Here is a 19,762-nt window from a genome sequence, read left to right on the forward strand (position 1 = left end):
GATAATGTGACTGTTTTCTTGTGCAAAATTCACTCACACCTATTTTAACATCACATCCCCTTTTCTCAGAAAAACCAAGTCCGCCAGCCAAGCTTGGCGTGACTGATGTGACCAAGGAGAGTGTGTCCCTAGCCTGGGCCAAACCAGAACAAGATGGGGGAAGCAGAGTCACCGGTTACCTGGTGGAGACTTTGGAAAAAGGACAGGAGAAGTGGGTCAAATGCGGTGTTACCAAGTCCCTCCACTTGACCGTGTCTGGTCTGAGGGAGAATGCAGAGTACTTCTTCAGGGTCAAAGCTGAGAACCATGCAGGATTCAGTGATGCGAAGGAAATGGTCATCCCTGTAGTGGTCAAAGACCAGCTTGGTAAGTGAACCTCGTTGATTTGTTCATGATAATAGTTCGAAAAATAACCCGACTTCTAATAAGTTGCAAATGACTTGGAAATTCTGCTTCTTGAATGTGATGTTTGGACTCACCCCTCATTGAATATCTTACCCTTCTCGTTTTTTTATCTATTTCTAACAGATTCACCGGAAGTCATCATGAAGGACTTCCCACACAACACAGTATTTGTTAGAGCCGGCTCCACCCTTAAGTGTGAGATCCCCCTGACAGGCAGACCCTTGCCAAAGGTTTCCCTGTCAAAGGATAACGTGATGCTGAAGTCGACAATGAGGTTCAATTTTGAAGTCACTCCAGATAGCATCAAGATCATACTGCGCGAGAGCATCGCTGCCGACTCTGGACGTTACGATATCACAGCCTCCAACTCCAGTGGTACCATGAAGTCCTTCGTTAACATTGTGGTCCTGGACTGCCCGAGTGTTCCTCTTGGACCCGTGGAACTATTTGATGTCACAGAGGACAGTGTTAGTCTCAAGTGGCTCCCGCCGGCATATGATGGTGGCAGTCCCATCACCAATTACATTATCCAGAAAAGAGAGACAACTACAGCTAACTGGATCGATGTCTCTTCCGCTGTGGCCCGCTGTACCATGAAGATCATGAAGCTCACCACAGGCCTAGAGTATCAGTTCAGAATACGAGCAGAGAACAGATACGGAATCAGCGAACACATCGACTCCCCAGCTGTCACCGTTAGACTTCCTTATAGTGAGTGTTCGTACTCTGTTGCTCTTATTATCTGCATGTTTCTTGTGCTGTGGTGTTGTCTCACAATGAACCCGGCACTGACCTTTTCCCTTCGCTCTTGCCCTGCAGCTGTGCCTGAAGCGCCATCAACTCCAGAGGTCACAGCTGTAACCAGGGAGGCCATCACCGTGGCCTGGAAAGAGCCAAAATCAGATGGGGGAAGTCACGTCTATGGCTACCATCTTCAAATGAAAGACAGGAATAGCATTCTTTGGCAGAGAGTCAACAGAATGGTGATCCGTGCAACACACTTCAAGGTGACAAACATCAACGCCGGACTCATTTATGAGTTCAAGGTCGCGGCGGAGAATGCCGCCGGAATCAGTGCCTTCAGTAACGTTTCCGATGCAGTGTTGGCCATTGATGCCTGCGGTGAGTTTTTAAATACTACTCATTTCTTAGTTGGTGCTCGTTTCTACGTTGATATTAATAAAAATATTATTGCGGGCCGTCTCCTCCCATAGAACCACCCATCAACGTGCGCATCAGTGACATCACCAAGAGCTCCATCAGCCTGACTTGGGAGAGGCCAAACTATGATGGCGGATCACCAATCACAGGCTACATCGTTGAAAAGAAAGAGGTGGTTGGCGGCAGGTGGTCCAAGACCAACCTTACTAATATCTCGGACACCCGCTACATCGTGACTGGTCTTGCCCAGGATCAGACGTATGAGTTCAGGGTATTGGCTCGGAACGCCGTCGGCTCTGTGAGCAATCCTTCCATGATTGCTGGACCAGCCACCTGCGTGGATACCTACGGTATGTAAGATCACACCACAGCAAGAACCACACATAAAACACTTTTATTACAAATTCAAAGATTTCCATAAGTTTCAGGAAGAAGTCACAAAGTGCCGTATCCGAATTTAAGACTTTTGTAGTTTTGCCGAAAAAGATAAATACCGCAGCATGTAGGGCACCTCCCCTTGGATCTGTCTTCAAAGTCTATATGGGTCTTCAGTGTGTGAAAAAAGGGCCTCTTGTTTTGACTGCTCTCAGGGGCCCCAGAGATCGAAATACCACAGGAGTATCTCAATGAGGTGAAGTACATGGCTGGCTCAAATGTGGAACTCAAGTTTAACATCATTGCCAAACCTGCTCCTACGATTGAGTGGTTCAAGGATGGCAGGGAGTTGAAGTCCAGTGCCCAACTCACCTTCAAACACACCTCGGAGTCCACAAGTTTGTTCCTCAGGGAGACGACTCGCCTGAATTCGGGTACTTATGAGGTCAAGGTGAAGAACTCCCTTGGATCTACCTGTGGCATTGTCAGACTGCTTATCCAAGGTAATTGATTTTCTCTTTTTTCATATTAAACTCATTTGAACTCATTTTGAAGATTGATGCCAAAGTCATCATAATAGACATCGAAGAAAATATCCTTTTGGTCCACAGACAAGCCAGGGCCCCCAGCAGGAGAGATTCAGTTTAAGAAAGTAACAGCCGACAACATCACCATCATGTGGTCTCCACCCTCTGATGAGGGAGGCGCAATGGTTACTCATTACATTGTGGAAAAGAGAGAGACCAGCCGGGTCATGTGGTCCATGGTCTCAGAAAAGCTGGTCGATTGCATCGTCAATGTTCCCAGACTCATCCGGGGCAATGAGTACATCTTCAGAGTGCGTGGAGTCAACAAGTACGGCGTGGGAGACCCACTGGAGTCCGAACCAGTCATCGCCAGGAATGCTTTTGGTAACCGATATGCTTTTTACCGCTTAAATAAGCGCTAGACCAACACAATTTGACTAGACCGTTCGTCAAAGGAACTCACCAACTACACCTAATCCTTACCATTTTAGTCAATAAGTAGATAATGCTGTAGTAAAGAAAGGAGATGGTTCAATCCTCGGCTGTTGGCGTAAAATTTAATAGGAAACACATTCATAAGACTGCCTGCATCCGAGTGGATGATCTTCTCTTAACAAACCGTTGCGATTTTCGACAGTTCCACCAAGTGAGCCGTCAAAGCCTCAAGTCACCATGATCACGAAGTCCACCATGACAGTCATCTGGGAAAGACCTGCTGTAGATGGTGGCAGTGACATTGATGGTTACTATCTGGAGAAAAGGGAGAAGAAGAGCCTACAGTGGTTCAAGGTTTGTATCCTGATTATCTGGGGATGTAACATTTAACTTTGTTTGAATGGTATGTAAAAGTGTCACGGCCCTTTTTCATTCAGGTGGTCAAGGGCACCATCAGAGACACCAGACAGAAGGTCACTGGCCTTGTTGAGAATAATGAGTACCAGTACAGAGTGTGTGCTGTCAACAAGGCCGGAGCAGGAAACTACTCAGAGCCTTCTGACCTCTACAAGGCCTACGACCCCATTGGTACGGTCGTCAACATTCTTTGACATTCTTTGTCAACATTCGTTGTAACGAGAACCGATTTCCTGAAAATGTGTCTTCTTTCTTCAGATCTGCCGGGCGAGCCGTCCAAATTGCATGTGGTTGACTCTACAAAGACCTCCATCACCCTCGGCTGGGAGAAGCCCGTCTATGACGGCGGTAGCGAAGTCACGCACTATGTCGTAGAGCAGATGAACGCAGAGGAACGAGAATGGGTGACCATTAATCCCCAGGTTAAATCCTGCGAGTATGTGGTTTCTCACCTCAAGCCTGGAACCTACTACTTCTTCAAAGTTTCTGCTGTCAATAGCAAAGGCAAAGGAGAGTACATCAAGATGTACCAGCCCGTGCAAGCCAAAGACATCCTGGGTTTGTACAACCTATCAGCCGCCAGATGCAGGATGAAACAGATGTAGAGTTTGGGTTGCAGTGGATAAAATGTGCTACTATTTTCTTCTACTATATTTGGTTGATGTTGAAGAAAGCAGCCTCACTCTTTGAACGTCTACACACTGTTGACTTATTTGTAGCCGGCGGAGTACTAGCTGCTCAGCATGCACACATTAGCTTAGCATTTTATTGGTCTGGGGTATTTCTCCAGGGTGGAAACTGGGAAAAGTCAAACTCCCACCAAAAAAATGCACCTCCTCAGGAACGCCTGTGAGCTCTGTGGGAGAATTCATACAAGCCTACAGTTCATTCATCTGAAAGGCAATTTGTGTTTCGTGTTTAGCCAAATAATATTTTGTGCTTTATGGTCCTAAAATGAATAATGCAATTTACTTCTGCTCATTTGCTTGTCCCTCGTTACTTCAGAGGAGGCTGATTTGGACTTGGACGTTCCCATGACGACCCAGTACACGGCAAAAGCTGGTCGCGATGTGGAGGTCTTCATTCCCCTGAAGGGGCGTCCTACACCCAATGTCACCTGGCGCAGAGGTGACCGAAACATAGCTAGCGACAGTCGCTACACCATCACAAGCACTGAGCGTGCAACCACCCTCTTCATACCTAAAGTGACTCGAGACGACTGTGGAAAGTACCTGTTGGAGATAGAGAATGGAGTGGGAGAACCGAAAATTATCACAGTTTCTCTGAAGGTTCTGGACAGCCCCTCCACCTGCCAGAAACTCATGATTAAGAATGTGGCCAGGAGCAAACTGACACTTAGCTGGGAGGCTCCTCTCATTGACGGCGGTTCACCTGTCACTAAATACATTGTCGAGAAGAAGGCCTCCACCATGAAGGCGTACCAGCTGATTACCGACGAGTGCACCAACACATCCTATAAGGTGTCAGGACTGGAAGAGGATGTGGCCTACTTTTTCCGTGTGTCGGCTGAAAATGAGTTCGGCATCGGTGACACCTGTGAGACCACAGAGCCAGTCAGAGCAACGGAGACGCCCGGAGCTGTCAAAGACCTGGTGATGGTTGACTCCACAAAGACCTCTGTGACTCTGCAGTGGTCCAGACCCGATCATGACGGTGGCAGCCATATTACAGAATACATCATTGAGAGGAGGACCCTTGAAGAAACTGACTGGACATTGGGTGCGACATGCAAGCGCTGTACCTGTGAAGTTACTGAACTCAAGGAAAACTCTCTTGTGGACTTCAGGGTGTTTGCCAAGAATGAGAAGGGCAACAGTGACTTCTCCCAAATTGGTCCAATCCCAGTAATGGACTTCATCATTCCACCAGAGGCCAGCCTCAGCGATTACCCTAATGGAGAGTTGGCCGTTCGTATCGGTCAGAATATCCACATTGAGCTGCCCTTCAAAGGAAAACCAAAACCCACGATCAGCTGGCTGAAGGACAATTTGCCGCTCAAGGAAAGTGAAAGGATTCGTTTCAGGACCACTGACAATAAAACTTCAGTTACGGTCAGAGGAGCGGAGAAGGGGCATGCCGGTCAATACACTTTGGTTCTTGATAACAGAGCCATCAAAAACTACTTTGACATCAACGTGATCACGGTGGGACCTCCCTCGGTGCCCGTAGGTCCGATCCGCTTCGACGAGATCAAAGCCCAGAGTATCATTATCTCCTGGGATGAGCCCAAAGAGGACGGTGGTAGTGAGATCACCTGTTACAGCGTGGAGAAACGGGAGACGTCCCAAGCCAACTGGAAGATGGTCTGCTCCAGTGTTGTTCGCACCAGCTTCAAGATTCCCAACCTGGCCAAAGGAACCGAATATCAGTTCAGAGTCCGTGCAGAGAACAAGTATGGGGTCAGCGAGCCGCTGAACTCCTCAGATATCGTCGCCCAGCACCAGTACAAGCCACCTGGGCCTCCGGCAAAGCCTGTAGCTTTCAACGTCACAAGTGACGGGATGACCATCAGCTGGGAGGCTCCTGAATTCGACGGAGGATCTCCTATTCTGGGATACCATGTCGAGAAAAAAGACAGGAACAGTCTGTTGTGGCAGAAGGTGAACTCCTCCATTATCTCTAATCGAGAATACAGGATCATCGGTCTTTTGGAAGGGCTGGAGTACTCGTTTAGAGTCTACGCTGAGAACAACGCTGGGCTCGGTCCCGTGAGTGAACAGAGCAAGCATGCTCGGGCCATCTCTCCGGTCGGTAAGTGCAAATGAAGTTCAGAAATAGATTCGCCGTAAGCGCCGAAGCTCGCTCGTTTGTGTGCTGAAAACATGTTTCTTTTCACTTAGATCCTCCTGGCACACCTGTCTGCATTGACTGCACTAGAGACTCCGTCACCCTTACATGGGAGGTTCCCAAGAGGGATGGAGGCAGCAAGATTGTCGCCTATAGTGTGGAGAGACGCCAGGGCAGGGGCAAATGGCTGCGGTGCAATTTCACCGATGTCAGCGAGACCCAGTTCACCGTGACTGGGTTGTCTGCCGGAGATAGATTTGAATTCAGGGTGATTGCCAGGAATGCAGTTGGCACCGTCAGTCCGCCATCAAACTCCTCTGGATACATTATGACAAAGGACGAGAGCAGTACGTGACCTCCCTGACATTAAATGTACCGTTGAACGGCCGATGGTTTCTCGTTCCTCAGATTGATTAGCTTCGTCTCTTTTTGCAGTTGCTCCTGAAATTGAGTGGTCCCCCGACCAGATACTCACTCTGAGGGCCGGAGAGAACGTCAAACTCGGTTGCAACATCACTGGACGCCCGGTTCCTCAGGTTGTCTGGTACAAGGATGGAAAGGAGATCGACAAGAGGACCATGGTTGACATTGAAACCGTCACTGGTATCGGCACAAGCAGCCTGTTTATTAGAGATGCGGACAGGAACCACCGCGGCATTTATACCGTGGAGGCCAAAAACAACTCTGGCACCAGGAAGGCTGAAGTCAATGTCAGAGTTCAAGGTGAGTATATCTAAATTTTAGTCTAGGATTGTGAAAAGCATTTTGCGGCCATTGTCGATTGAATGAAATTATCACCCGTTCCTCTCCAGACACTCCCGGACCCGTCGACGGTCCCATCCGGTTCACCGGCATCACAGCAGAGAAGTGCACCGTCTGGTGGAACCCTCCTGAGAACGATGGCTGCGCCGCCATCACTCACTACGTCGTGGAGAAGAGGGAGACGTCCAGGATCACCTGGGCTACAGTCACCTCCAAGTGCGAGGCTTGCTCTTTCAATGCTACAAACCTCATCAAAGGCAATGAGTACCAGTTCAGGATCTCTGCTGTCAACAAGTTTGGTGTCGGCAAACCTCTGGACTCGGCTCCCATCACCGCACAGATGCAGTACAGTAAGTAGCTGACTTTTTAATGATATCATTCTACTTATTAGAGGCCAAAGGAATCAATCTCTGCCCCCGAACGCAACTGACATGGGCACGTTAGGAACTCCGCTGAAACTAGAGCCATATCTAGACTTCTTCTCAAGATAAGATAGGCTTCACTGATCCCACGATGGGCATCAGCAGCATTAAAGATTGTGCAGATAGTAGTAATAGAAAAAAAAAGTCTCTCATTAAACTTGAGCAGTTGGAGTCAATTATCTTATCTCATATCTTATCTCATCTCAGCCGACACGTCTGTAGGACCAGCGCCCCAACAACTGGCAGTTGTTGTTTTTTTTGTTTTTTGCTTTTATTAATTTGTTTTGTTCAACTCCAAAATTTCTGTCAAAACGAATAAATAGGAAAAGTCACCAAAAGGCGGGTTCCCTTTCTTCGTCACGAGTCAGTTAATTCACGATTTTGTCTCCTCTCCTGTTTAGCCGTCCCCGAGGCCCCTGGTACACCGGATGCAACCCATGTGACCGGAAATAGCATCACCTTGTGCTGGACCAGGCCGAGATCCGATGGAGGAAATGAGATCAAACACTACATCCTGGAGAGACGAGAGAAGAAGAGTTTGCGCTGGGTGAAGGTTTCTGCCAAGAGACCCATCACAGAGCTCAGACATCGTGTCACCAACCTCACCGAGGGAAACGAGTACGAGTTCCGTGTCATGGCTGAGAACGGCGCCGGCATCGGACCATCCAGCAGCACCTCCAGGCTCTTCAAATGCAAAGAGCCAACAAGTGCTCCCAGCGCCCCGACAGTGATCAAAGTGCGTTTATATCACCTCGCAGAATTGAATGGGGTTCATTTGGGGTTCATTGTTGTCCCTCAACCATCAGATCATTTAAAAAGGGTGTATGTTTTAGTTGCCACTCGGTATGTCCTACAACCTATGTCTCTAGTTAAACAGAGCCCGCAAAAGACTCAGTATTAAATGTTTCATGTATCAACCGAAACTAAATATGCCAAAAATTAAAGTGTTTGGATTTTTTTTTCAATATATTCAACAGGTTGTTCCTCAATATTTTGTTTTTTGCTTTTTTTCTTTCAGGTCATCGACTCTACCAAGTCCTCCATCACGCTAGAATGGACGAAGCCAGTCTTCGACGGGGGGTTGCCCATCATAGGATACAACATTGACATGTGCAAGGCCAGTCTGGAAGAGTGGCACAGAGTTAACACCCAGATCTGCATCCACAACAGGTTCACTGCCAAGGGCCTGTTGCCCGGCGAGCTCTACAAGTTCAGAGTCAGTGCTGTGAACGGATCCGGCGAGGGCGAGTTCTCCGAGATGCCCAGCGCCGTGCAGGCTCTAGACAGACTTACGTCTCCTGAGATCGAAATCGACGCCAGCTTCAAGCAGACGCACATTGTTAAAAATGGTGGCACGGTCTCCCTCCATGTCGCTTTCCGTGGCAAACCAGCTCCTCTTGCCACCTGGTCTAAGGTGGACGGCGAGCTGCCTGTCATGGCGGACATCAACACCACAGATTCCTTCTCTACTTTAACCATCGAGGGCTGTACGAGGTATGAGGCCGGCAAATACACCCTTTCGCTCGAGAACAACAGTGGGCGCAAGGCCATCACGCTGACCATCAAAGTGCTGGACACACCTGGACCGCCGGGCACCATCAGCTTCAAAGACGTCACTCGCGGAGCGTTAACACTGATGTGGGATGCCCCCGCCAATGACGGAGGGTCCCGAATCCACCATTACATCATTGACAAACGTGAGGCCAGCCGCCTGGCCTGGCGAGAGGTCAGCACCAAGTGCTCCCGGCAGATGATCAGGATCACTGGCCTGGATATCGGTGTGCCGTACTTGTTCAGGGTGATCGCTGTCAACCAGTATGGCCAGGGAGAGCCTCATGAGATGACGGAGCCCATCATCGCTACAGAAGAGCCGGCACCACCTAAGAGACTGGACGTGGTCGATACGTCCAACTCCACAGCGTCCCTTGTGTGGTTGAAGCCCGAGCATGATGGAGGCAGCCGCATCAGAGGCTACATCGTCGAATTAAGAGCCAAAGGCAGTGACCACTGGGTTACCAGTGGAGAGACCAAGTCTCAGAAGATGCTCGTCGAGGGTCTAATTGAGAACACAGAGTATGACTTCAGAGTCATGGCGAAGAACGACTCAGGAATCAGTGAACCTCAGGGTACCTTCAGTTCTGTGGTGATCAAGGAACCTCGCATTGAGCCTACAGCCGACCTCAGCAGCATCACGAACCAGCTCATCACTTGCAAGATCAGCAATACCTTCACCATCGACATCCCCATCAGTGGCAGGCCCTCACCAAAAGTCACCTGGAAGCTCGAGGAGATGAAGTTGAAAGAAACTGACAGAGTCTCCATCAAAACTACAACAGAGAGAACCACTCTTGTGGTGAAAGACAGCAAGAGAGCTGACAGCGGCAAGTACTACCTTACCCTGGAAAACGCTGCAGGAACCAAAACCTTCACGGTGACCGTGTTGGTGGTCGGAAGGCCGAGTCCTCCCACGGGCCCCGTGGAGATCTCCGGTGTCTCCTCTGAGTCCTGCAACCTTGCCTGGTCAGAGCCGGCCGATGATGGCGGCACGGACATTTCCAACTACATTGTGGAGAAGCGAGAGTCAGGCTCTGCCTCTTGGCAAGTGGTCAATTCTAGTGTGAAGAGAACCACCATCAAGGTCACTCATCTTACCAAGTACATGGAGTACACCTTCAGAGTTTGCGCAGAAAATAAGTTTGGAGTAAGCAAGTCCATCGAGTCGGCCGCTGTCGTAATTGAACATCCGTTCGGTAAGTCTTGCCCTCGCAATGAAACGTAAATAACCGGGATGTTTCAAGCTAGAAGTTGGGGATGCATGATATTTTGTTCAACTTAAATTCATCTCTGCAGTTCCCCCGAGTCCCCCAAGTCGTCCCGATGTGGTGTCTGTGTCTGCCAACGCCATCGGCATCAAATGGGATCTTCCATATGCTGACGGTGGCAGCCAGGTGACAGGCTATTGGATTGAGAAGAAGGAGAGGAACACCATACTCTGGGTGAGGGAGAACAAGCTGCCCTGCCTGGATTGTCAATACAAGGCGACTAACCTCATCGAGGGCCTGGAGTATCAGTTCAGAGTGTACGCCATGAACCTGGCTGGAATCAGCAAGGCCAGTGAAGCCTCAAGACCCGTGGTGGCGTTCAACCCTGTCGGTGAGGACAAGCGTACCTTTGTTTTGAATCAAACACGTTACACGACGCTAATCGATAGACTTAAAGTCTACGTTTATAAGATCATTTCAAAGATGATTACGGCTTCGCACCAATAAGTCTCCTCCCCTGTGTCCAGATCCTCCCGGTAAACCCGAGGTCACCGACGTCACGCGCTCCTCTGTGTCCTTGTGCTGGACCGTGCCTTTCAATGACGGCGGCAGCAAAATTGTCGGCTACATCGTGGAAAGGAAAGTCTACAGCACCGACGAATGGAACGACAATCGCTGGTTGAAGTGCAACTACACCACCATCACCGAGAACTACTTCACCGTCACTGGTCTAGGAGAGGGCGAGATCTTTGAGTACCGTGTCATCGCCAAAAACGCTGCCGGCGTTCATAGCCTGCCATCGGAGTCCACCGGACCGGTCACGTGTAGAGACGAATACTGTAAGATGGCGACGCGGATGGTTTCTTGTTGATATGTTTACTTCGTTTGTGGAGGTGTAAAACAAATGCATTTCTCCTGTGGCAGCTCCTCCCAAAGCAGAGCTGGACAGCAAGTTGGTGGGAGAGACGGTTACGGTCACTGCCGGCTCAGACCTGGTCCTAGATGGAGCTGTGGGTGGCAAACCGGAGCCCACGGTCTACTGGTCAAAGGGCGATAAGATGCTCGAGCTGGGAGAGAAATACTCACTGACTTACACGGCCACCAAAGCCATGGCTGTCATCAAGAACTGTGACAGATTCGACAGCGGCAGATACATCCTGACCGTCAAGAACGCCAGCGGGATCAAGACGGCCACCGTCAATGTGAAAGTTTTGGGTCAGTCGGGCGCTACTTCACCCGAGCATCGGACTTTAAACGCAACATGAGTCATGAGGGTAAATTGCATTTTGGGAACCGCCGATGTTGATTTAGGTCTTTTGTTTTGCACCCATCAGACACTCCTGGGCCTCCGGCTGATAAGATAGTGATCAGCAGAGTGACAGAGGAGAAGTGTACGGTGTCCTGGAAGATCCCTCTGGAGGACGGCGGCGACATCGTCTCCCATTACGTTGTGGAGCGCCGCGAGACCAGCCGCCTCAATTGGGTCATCATGGAGTCGGAGTGCAAGTCACTGTCCTGTGTCAGCACTCGGCTGATCAAGAACAACGAGTATATCTTCAGAGTCCGTGGAGTCAACAAGTTTGGACCCGGAGTTCCTTTGGAGTCTGAACCTGTCGTTGCCAGGAATGCTTACAGTAAGATGTTTCTTCCACACCATCGGCCTTTCAGCAGCTTCTACCAGACGCTAGCATTGGCACAAACAACAACACGGGAAACTATTCTTAATCTTCGTGAAATTAAAAAAGCATTACAAACGTACAAAACCACCAATTATAGAATTTCGGATGAATGATTGTTTATATCGTGAGCACTTTTTCTCATTAGATTTCGCTATTTGCATTGAAAAAAAAGGTTTCGCTCCAATGCGTTTGCCGTTAATCGCTAGAGGCCACGAACAAGACTTTTTGTTGACTCTTTGGACCCGTTCCTCTCCACCTTCTCTCTCAGCTGTTCCGTCCCAGCCGGGCACTCCAGAGGCCACGGCAGTGGGCAAAGAGCATGTCATCATTGAGTGGCTGAAGTCGGAGAGCGACGGAGGCAGTGAGATCACAAACTACATTGTGGAAAAACGGGAAAAGAGCAGCACCAGGTAAGAGCCGCCTCGTCCAAATGACCCGGGCAGCACCGTCACTCACTTTGGGACATGCAGATGATAAAATCATGGATGTCGTTCAGGTGGACTCGTGTGAATAAGACCTACACCGTGTACGACACACGTCTCAAGATCACCGGTTTGCTGGAGGGCAGCGACTATCAGTTCAGAGTGACGGCAGTCAATGCTGCTGGCCTCAGCCACCCAAGTGATGCCTCGCCATACATCCTCTGCAAAGACCCCACATGTAAGACCTTATCTTTACGTTTGTCCTGAACCTCTTTCGGGACATTGCGTATGAAATGTTCTTTCCATTTTCTTCTCCCAGACACACCGGCACCTCCGTCAATGCCACGTATCAAGGATACAACCAAGCACAGCATCAGCATGACCTGGACCAGGCCCATGTACGATGGTGGCTCAGAGGTCTCCGGCTATGTCGTGGAGATTCTGGAGGAGGGTTCTGAGCAGTGGTACCGCGCCACCACCAAGGCCATCACGACCAATGAGTACGTGGCCGCTGGCTTGTCAGCGAATAAGAAGTACCGATTCAGGGTGGCGGCCATTAACAGCAACGGCACCGGAGAGTTCAGCGAGCCCAGCGCTGAGGTTGAACCACTGGAGAAAGTCGGTGAGTCTGCAATTATCCCCCCAAAAAATCCATGACACTTGAATGTCACAGAATGTTCTATAATCACGGGATTGGATTTTCCATCCGACGCTCATGACAACAACGACAGACCGAAATCAGATAAGATGTTGACGATTCACCGAATTTTATAACAAATCCTCAGAAATGCCTGACCTGGAACTGGACGATGATCTGAAGAAGACAGTCTGTCTACGTGCCGGAGGAACCCTGCGGCTGTTTGTGACCGTCGGAGGCCGGCCGACCCCAGTGGTGGCCTGGAGGAAGACGGGTGTTGAGCTGCAGCATCGTGGCTACATTGAGACCACCGACAGCTACACCATGCTGATCGTGGAGAAGGTCAACCGCTACGACTCCGGAAAGTACGTCGTCGAAGCCGAGAACCCATCGGGCAAGAAGACGGCAACGGTTCTGGTCAAAGTGTACGGTGAGTCGTCGCTTCCAGCGCTCAGTCTTCTGACGGTTACGTGGCAGTATTCAGGGGTTTTTTGAAGAGCCCCTCTTGTTTTCCGCTCCCACAGACACTCCTGGCCCGCCGGCTTCTGTGAAAGTCAAGGACTACACCAAGGAGTCCGTTGTTATCACCTGGGATGTTCCGAGCATCGACGGCGGCGCTCATGTCAGCAACTACATCGTGGAGAAGCGGGAAGCCAGCATGAAGTCGTATAAGACCGTGACCACAGAGTGTCGAAAGACCCTGTTCAGAATAACTGGCCTGGAGGAGGGCGTGCATTACTTCTTCAGGGTCCTGCCCGAGAACATTTATGGAGTTGGCGAGCCTTGTGAGACATCCGAGGCCGTGCTGGTGTGCGACGCACCGTCGGTGCCTCTGAACTTCAACGTGGCCGATGTGACCAAGTCCTCTGTCACATTGCAATGGGACAAGCCTCTGCACGATGGCGGCAGCAGGCTGACGGGCTTCGTCATTGACACCTGCAAGGCGGGCACCGACAGATGGAGCACAGCGGCAACCGTCAAGTCATCCGTGACAAAGCAAACCATCCAGTCGCTGACGGAGAACGACCAGTACCTGTTCAGGATCCGGGCCACCAATAGCCGAGGGGCCAGTGAGCCTGTGGATACGGTCACGCCCGTCACCATTCAAGATATTAAAGGTAAACGGCACCTCAGAGCGCACCTTACTAGCCGCCGAGCTGCTCGCTAGACTGTTTCTCCATCTAAACTCCGTCCCCTTAATGCAGTGAGTCCCAAGATCGACACCGCCGGCATACCTCAGAAGACTGTCTATGTGCACCGTGGCAAACCCATCGACCTCAACCTACCCATCGCGGCCCGTCCGCAACCCGTCTGCTCCTGGTTCTTCGGGGATGTAAAGCTGAAGGACAGCCTGGACCGCATCAAGATCGAAAGCAACGGCAAATATAGCCACCTCGTCATCCGCGAGACCACCATAAATGACACAGGATACTACAAGCTGGAGGTGAAAAATGCTGTTGGTGTGGCCACTGAAGTCATCAAAGTCATAATCCTGGGTAAGGAGATTTTGCAAGGTAGTCGCCGTTAAAACAATAACCGATGTTTTGATTGACATTTCCACCTTGATATTTGTTCTAGACAAACCGGGCGTCCCGGTCGGCCCCGTGAAGATCGAGGAGGTGGACGGCGTGTCCGTGGCGGTCAGCTGGGAACCTCCAGAAAAGGACGGAGGTGCCAACGTTAGCGGCTACGTGGTGGAGCAGCGTGACGCTCACCGGCCCGGATGGATCACCGTTTCTGAATCGGTGACCCGACCCTGTTTCAAGTTCACCAGGCTCACAGAAGGAACCGAATATGTGTTCCGTGTCGCTGCCATGAACCGCTTCGGTGTCGGTGGCTTCCTGCAATCTGAGGTGGTGGAGTGCAAGAGTGCCAAAAGTAAGTCTCGCTGCGTCCGTCTTCTCTTCCTCCTCGTCTTTCCGCGAGTTATCATTCGTGAAGAGTGTCTTGTTTTCCATTTGGGCAAACTCACATCTGTTCCATATGATGTTTGTTTCTGTGGCGAAATCGATTTGCGGTTTTGAAAACCGCGAGCGTCCCTCGACACTCCGGTCCAAAATGTCCAAACGGTCCCATATTCTCGCACGAGCTCCTTCATTCTTCGGTCGTTCTTGACCCCTTCAGATTTTAATGGGTAGGATAGAGAGCAGCGGCAAATGTCGCAGTTTTCTGAGAGAGGATCCACCGAGTGTTTTATGATAGCATTTGTATAAATACCAGACACTGCCACTGTAAATAAAAACATATATGTTTCTTGCCAGGATTTCAACTGTCGCTGCACAGACGTCTCACTTCAGAGACGTCATCTTTGGGTCGTTTAAACGTTCATCTACGAACCATTTTCTCTTCCACAGCCATCCCTGGACCACCAAGCAGACCCGAGATACTTGACGTCACCCATGAAGGCATGACCTTGACTTGGCAGCCACCAGAGGACAATGGTGGCTCCACTATCGCCGGCTACATCATCGAGCGGAAAGAGGCCCGCGCCGACAGGTGGTTGAGGATCAACAAGAACCCGGTCACCATGACCAGGTACCGCTCATCCGGCCTCATTGAGGGCTTGGAGTACGAACACCGGGTCACCGCCATCAACTCCAGGGGAACAGGAAAGCCCAGCGAGAGCTCTGCCGTTACAGTCGCGATGGATCCCATCGGTACGTGACTCGCCGAGTTTAATGTCATATCATCGATGTGACGTGTGGATCGGTTCTACACGCCGCTCATTCCACGTCCTTCAACAGAACCTCCAGGTCCTCCTGTGCAGCCCAGAGTCACAGACACCACCAGAACCTCGGTATCTCTGGCCTGGCTGCCACCCGAAGAGGAAGGCGGCTCACTTGTTTCGGGCTATCTGATCGAGATGCAGAAGGTAGATCAAGTGGAGTGGACCCTGTGCAACACCACACCCACCAAGATGTGCGAGTACACACTCACACACATGCCTCAGGGTGCGGAGTACCGGTTTAGAGTCATCGCATGCAATGCTGGTGGCACTGGAGAACCTGCAGAGATTCCCGGAGTGGTTAAAGTCCAGGAAATGCTCGGTAGGAGAATGCAGCCAAGCAATCATATCGTACATTTCCGTCTCGTGAAATTTTTAAATGAGATGTACGTTTGCCCCCTGCAGAGTATCCAGATTTCGAGCTTGACCATAGATATGAGGAGGGTTACGTGGTGCGGCAGGGCGGAGTCATCTGCCTGTCTGTACCCATCAAGGGTAAACCCGTCCCGATCTGTAAATGGACCAAGGATGGGCGGGATATCTCCCACCGTGCCATGATCGCCACCCATGATGACGTCACCGAGTTGGTCATCAAAGAAGCTCACAAAGATGATACCGGCACCTACGATCTGGTGCTGGAGAACAAGTGTGGCAGGAAGGCTGTTTACATCAAGGTGAGCCTCTGCTCAGTGCCAGTGCGGAAACTTTCATTTTAAACGGGTTTGGATTCATGTTCATCTCCTCCACGTTACCGTAGGTGAAGGTGATTGGCCGCCCCGATGTTCCGGAGGGCCCTCTTGAGTTTGACGACATCCAGGCCAGGTCGGTTCGTGTCAGTTGGAGGCCCCCGTCGGACGACGGTGGGTCAGACATCCTGGGATACGTCGTGGAAAGGCGTGAAGTCCCCAAGGCCGCCTGGTACACAGTGAACGCCCGGGTCACGGAGACCTCCCTCATAGTTAAAGGCCTGAAGGAGAGCGTGCAGTACCACTTCAGGGTCTCCGCCGAGAACCTGTTCGGCATCAGCAGATCACTGAAGTCCGAAGAGACCGTCACGCCAAAGACACCTCTGTGTGAGTATCTCAGTTGTCTGCAAAGCAGCCCGGTACTGTTGGAGTGCTTTGAGGGCATCTTCGAAGCTGCTTCAATGCCGAGCCAAACGAACTATTAGAAACCGCTGGCTCTCATTGGTATTGAAAGACTCCTGAGGTCCTTAAATGTCTGTGTGTGTGTGTGTGTGTGTGTGTGTGTGTGTGTGGAAACAAAGTATGACTCTATTCACATCATCCTATGATGTGTTTGTACTCCAGGCCCACCGGAACCCCCAAGCAACCCACCGGAGATCATGGACGTGGCTAAGTCCTCAATCTCCCTGTCCTGGGCGAGGCCCCGAGACGACGGCGGCTCCCGCGTCACAGGATACTACGTGGAGAGAAGGGAAGTGTCCACAGACAAGTGGGTCCGCCACAACAAGACCCACATCACTACCACCATGTACAACGTCACCGGCCTCATTCCTGATGCCGAGTACATGTTCAGGATTGTGGCCCAGAACGATATTGGGCAAAGTGAGCCTGGTCCTGCCTCTGAGTCTGTGGTCTGCAAAGATCCATTCGGTATGTAAATATTCCAACGCGGAGGCCAAAACACGCGTCGTGTTTCGTTCACCCACACGGTGGATTCATCCCTTCCTTTTCTTCCTCTTCCGTCCCTTCAAAGACAAACCATCCCAACCGGGCGAGATCGACATTGTGTCCGTCACCAAAGACAGCATCACCATCCACTGGCTCCGCCCTGAACGTGATGGCGGAAAGGAGATCCTGGGCTATTGGCTTGAGTTCAGGCAGTCAGGAGAGAGCGCCTGGAAAAAATGCAACAAGGAGCGTTCCAAGGACCGCCAGTTCACCATGGGCGGCCTGATGGAAGCCACCGAGTACGAGTTCAGAATCTTTGCTGAAAACGAGACCGGACTCAGCCGTCCCCGACGAACACCCATGGGCATAAAGACCAAACTGAGCGGTGAGCTGCAGCGGACGGACACGATCTCCTCGGAGATTCTCCGGTCGTATCGATAAGAAAACGTTTCGATGATAAAACACGGTCGAAAGCCCGTTGCTTTTAATTCCCCTGTGCATCTAGCTACTGTTTTCATGCGGTTTCCGGTGGTTTTGTGGAATCAATGCCGGATATTTCTGAATCCTCTCTAGTCGGTGAGGCTCCGGCTCTGAAGGAGGACATCCAGGATGTGACCACCAAGCTGGGTGAGTCTGGCACTCTGACCTGCGGCATCATCGGCAGACCTCTCCCCGAGATCAAGTGGTACCGCTACGGCAAAGAGCTGATCCAGAGTCGCAAGTACAAGATGAGCTCGGACGGACGCAACCACTCCCTCAGCGTCCTGACGGATGAACAGGAAGACGAGGGTTTGTACACCTGCAGGGCCATCAATGAGGCCGGGGAGATCGAGACCAGCGGAAAACTACGCTTGCAGGCGGCGCCGCAGTTCCACCCCGGTTTCCCTCTGAAGGAGAAATACTTTGCCGGGGCCGGCACCAGCCTCCGCCTCCACGTGGTCTACATCGGGCGTCCCATTCCGCAGATCATGTGGTTCTACGGAAAGAAGCCGCTGAACCCCTCTGAGAACGTGATTATCGAGAACACGGAGAGTTACACCCACCTGGTGGTGAGGAATGTCCAGAGGAAGACCAACGCCGGGCGTTACAAGGTGCAGCTCAGCAATGGCTTTGGCACCATCGACACAGTGCTAAGGGTGGAAATCCAAGGTAATGCATTCACGTGGACACAAGATGCAAACTATTACGATCCATTCCGTTTCCGATCACCGGTGTTTGTCACAATTCCAGCAATAGCCTGTAGATGAAACGTGCCTGAACCTCACGTGAAACGATAAAATCGCCGTTAATGTCTTCAGCTTGTTGCAATTGGGTCCGCTGGCCGAGGACACGGACATGTTTTGATAAAAGACATCGAGAAAAATGGGGAAAGCGAAGCACAAAGTGGCGCGTAGAAACCATTTCAAGCTCGGAGGTGCACCGACTCCCCTGTGTTCGCGCGTCCGTCTGCCGGCGACCTCTACATATTCTCTCTCGGATGTTTTCAGATAAGCCCTGTATCCCCGAGGGTCCCGTGGTCGTCGATGCTCTGCTGAAGAGCTCGGTCATCATCAGCTGGAAGGCTCCCAAGGACGACGGAGGTTCCCAGATCACCAACTACATCGTGGAGAAACGCATGGCCAAGGAAGGAGAGCTGTGGCACCTGGTGTCCTCCTCTGTCTCCGGCACCACCTGCCGTGTGCCCAACCTGGTCGAGAGCGCCGGCTACTACTTCAGAGTCTCTGCTCAGAACCAGTATGGTGTCAGCGAGCCTCTGGAGATCCCTTCTGTCGTCATCATCAAGAGTCCATTCGGTAGGTCCCATTTTGTTTTCCGCTCTCGGCCGTCGTACGCAAGAGTGCCAGACGGTCACGGCCCCCGTTCGTTCCTCAGAGAAACCCGGCATCCCCCAGCAGCCCTTCATCATCGGCTCCGCCGAGGACTCCTGCGTCGTTTGCTGGAAGCCCCCGAGCAGCGACGGCGGCGCTAAGATCTCCAGCTACTACCTGGAGAAACGTGAGAAGAGGCAGAACAAGTGGATGTCGGTCACGACCAAGAAGATCGTGGAGACGAGCTACGAGGTCACGGGATTGATCGAGGGCTTCGAGTACGAGTTCCGTGTCAAGTGTGAGAACGCGGGCGGCGAGAGTGACTGGAGTGAGATCTCGGCGCCGGTCGTCCCCAAGTCCGAGCACACCCTCCGAGCTCCCGTGTTCAGGGAGGAGATCAGGGACATGACCGTCAAATTCCAGGCCAACGCTACATTCGTCACAAAGGTTTTTATCCACTTAGAATCGACCTTTTTCTTCTTCGATGGTTGTGATTTCATGTGACCAAACTGTGATTCTCGCGACGTCCAGGTGGTGGGATATCCTAAGCCTGTGGTGAAATGGTACCGAAGTGGGAAGGAAATAATGGCAGATGGAACCAAGATAAAAGCCCAGGAGTTCAAAGGAGGCTACTATCAGCTCGTCATCACGTCTGCTGATGAGATCGATGCCACCGTCTATCAAGTCCGAGCCACGAACTCCGAAGGCTCCGTCTCTGCGACTGCCAACCTAGATGTTGAAGGTAAAACTAGACCGGATGATTCAATGTTCAAAAATGGAATG

At 51.2% G+C, this 19,762-nt stretch overlaps 1 protein-coding gene across 1 annotated transcript in view; it reads left to right on the forward strand.

The window, feature by feature from the left end:
* Positions 1-19,762, forward strand: part of LOC147235135 (titin-like) — a 183,393-nt gene that overhangs the window by 155,413 nt on the left and 8,218 nt on the right. Inside the window, exons 218-253 of the mRNA XM_086146017.1 lie at positions 70-366; positions 529-1,116; positions 1,225-1,527; positions 1,620-1,916; positions 2,157-2,444; positions 2,553-2,852; positions 3,106-3,257; positions 3,341-3,491; positions 3,579-3,878; positions 4,326-6,092; positions 6,182-6,475; positions 6,564-6,851; positions 6,941-7,240; positions 7,714-8,048; positions 8,331-10,062; positions 10,163-10,465; positions 10,602-10,913; positions 10,999-11,289; positions 11,409-11,708; positions 12,022-12,163; positions 12,250-12,413; positions 12,495-12,797; positions 12,961-13,242; positions 13,337-13,930; positions 14,018-14,308; positions 14,391-14,690; positions 15,167-15,469; positions 15,557-15,859; positions 15,943-16,211; positions 16,295-16,610; positions 16,848-17,153; positions 17,257-17,556; positions 17,745-18,320; positions 18,659-18,964; positions 19,044-19,426; positions 19,511-19,721. Of these exons, the coding sequence (XP_086002143.1) occupies positions 70-366; positions 529-1,116; positions 1,225-1,527; positions 1,620-1,916; positions 2,157-2,444; positions 2,553-2,852; positions 3,106-3,257; positions 3,341-3,491; positions 3,579-3,878; positions 4,326-6,092; positions 6,182-6,475; positions 6,564-6,851; positions 6,941-7,240; positions 7,714-8,048; positions 8,331-10,062; positions 10,163-10,465; positions 10,602-10,913; positions 10,999-11,289; positions 11,409-11,708; positions 12,022-12,163; positions 12,250-12,413; positions 12,495-12,797; positions 12,961-13,242; positions 13,337-13,930; positions 14,018-14,308; positions 14,391-14,690; positions 15,167-15,469; positions 15,557-15,859; positions 15,943-16,211; positions 16,295-16,610; positions 16,848-17,153; positions 17,257-17,556; positions 17,745-18,320; positions 18,659-18,964; positions 19,044-19,426; positions 19,511-19,721 (13,947 nt within the window). The remainder of the gene's footprint in view (positions 1-69; positions 367-528; positions 1,117-1,224; positions 1,528-1,619; positions 1,917-2,156; positions 2,445-2,552; positions 2,853-3,105; positions 3,258-3,340; positions 3,492-3,578; positions 3,879-4,325; positions 6,093-6,181; positions 6,476-6,563; positions 6,852-6,940; positions 7,241-7,713; positions 8,049-8,330; positions 10,063-10,162; positions 10,466-10,601; positions 10,914-10,998; positions 11,290-11,408; positions 11,709-12,021; positions 12,164-12,249; positions 12,414-12,494; positions 12,798-12,960; positions 13,243-13,336; positions 13,931-14,017; positions 14,309-14,390; positions 14,691-15,166; positions 15,470-15,556; positions 15,860-15,942; positions 16,212-16,294; positions 16,611-16,847; positions 17,154-17,256; positions 17,557-17,744; positions 18,321-18,658; positions 18,965-19,043; positions 19,427-19,510; positions 19,722-19,762) is intronic.

Source organism: Fistularia commersonii, chromosome 4 (genome assembly GCF_037954325.1).
Source record: "Fistularia commersonii isolate RoL2024-O1a breed Wild chromosome 4, RoL_Fcom_v1.0, whole genome shotgun sequence".
Taxonomy (NCBI): Eukaryota; Metazoa; Chordata; class Actinopteri; order Syngnathiformes; family Fistulariidae; genus Fistularia; species Fistularia commersonii.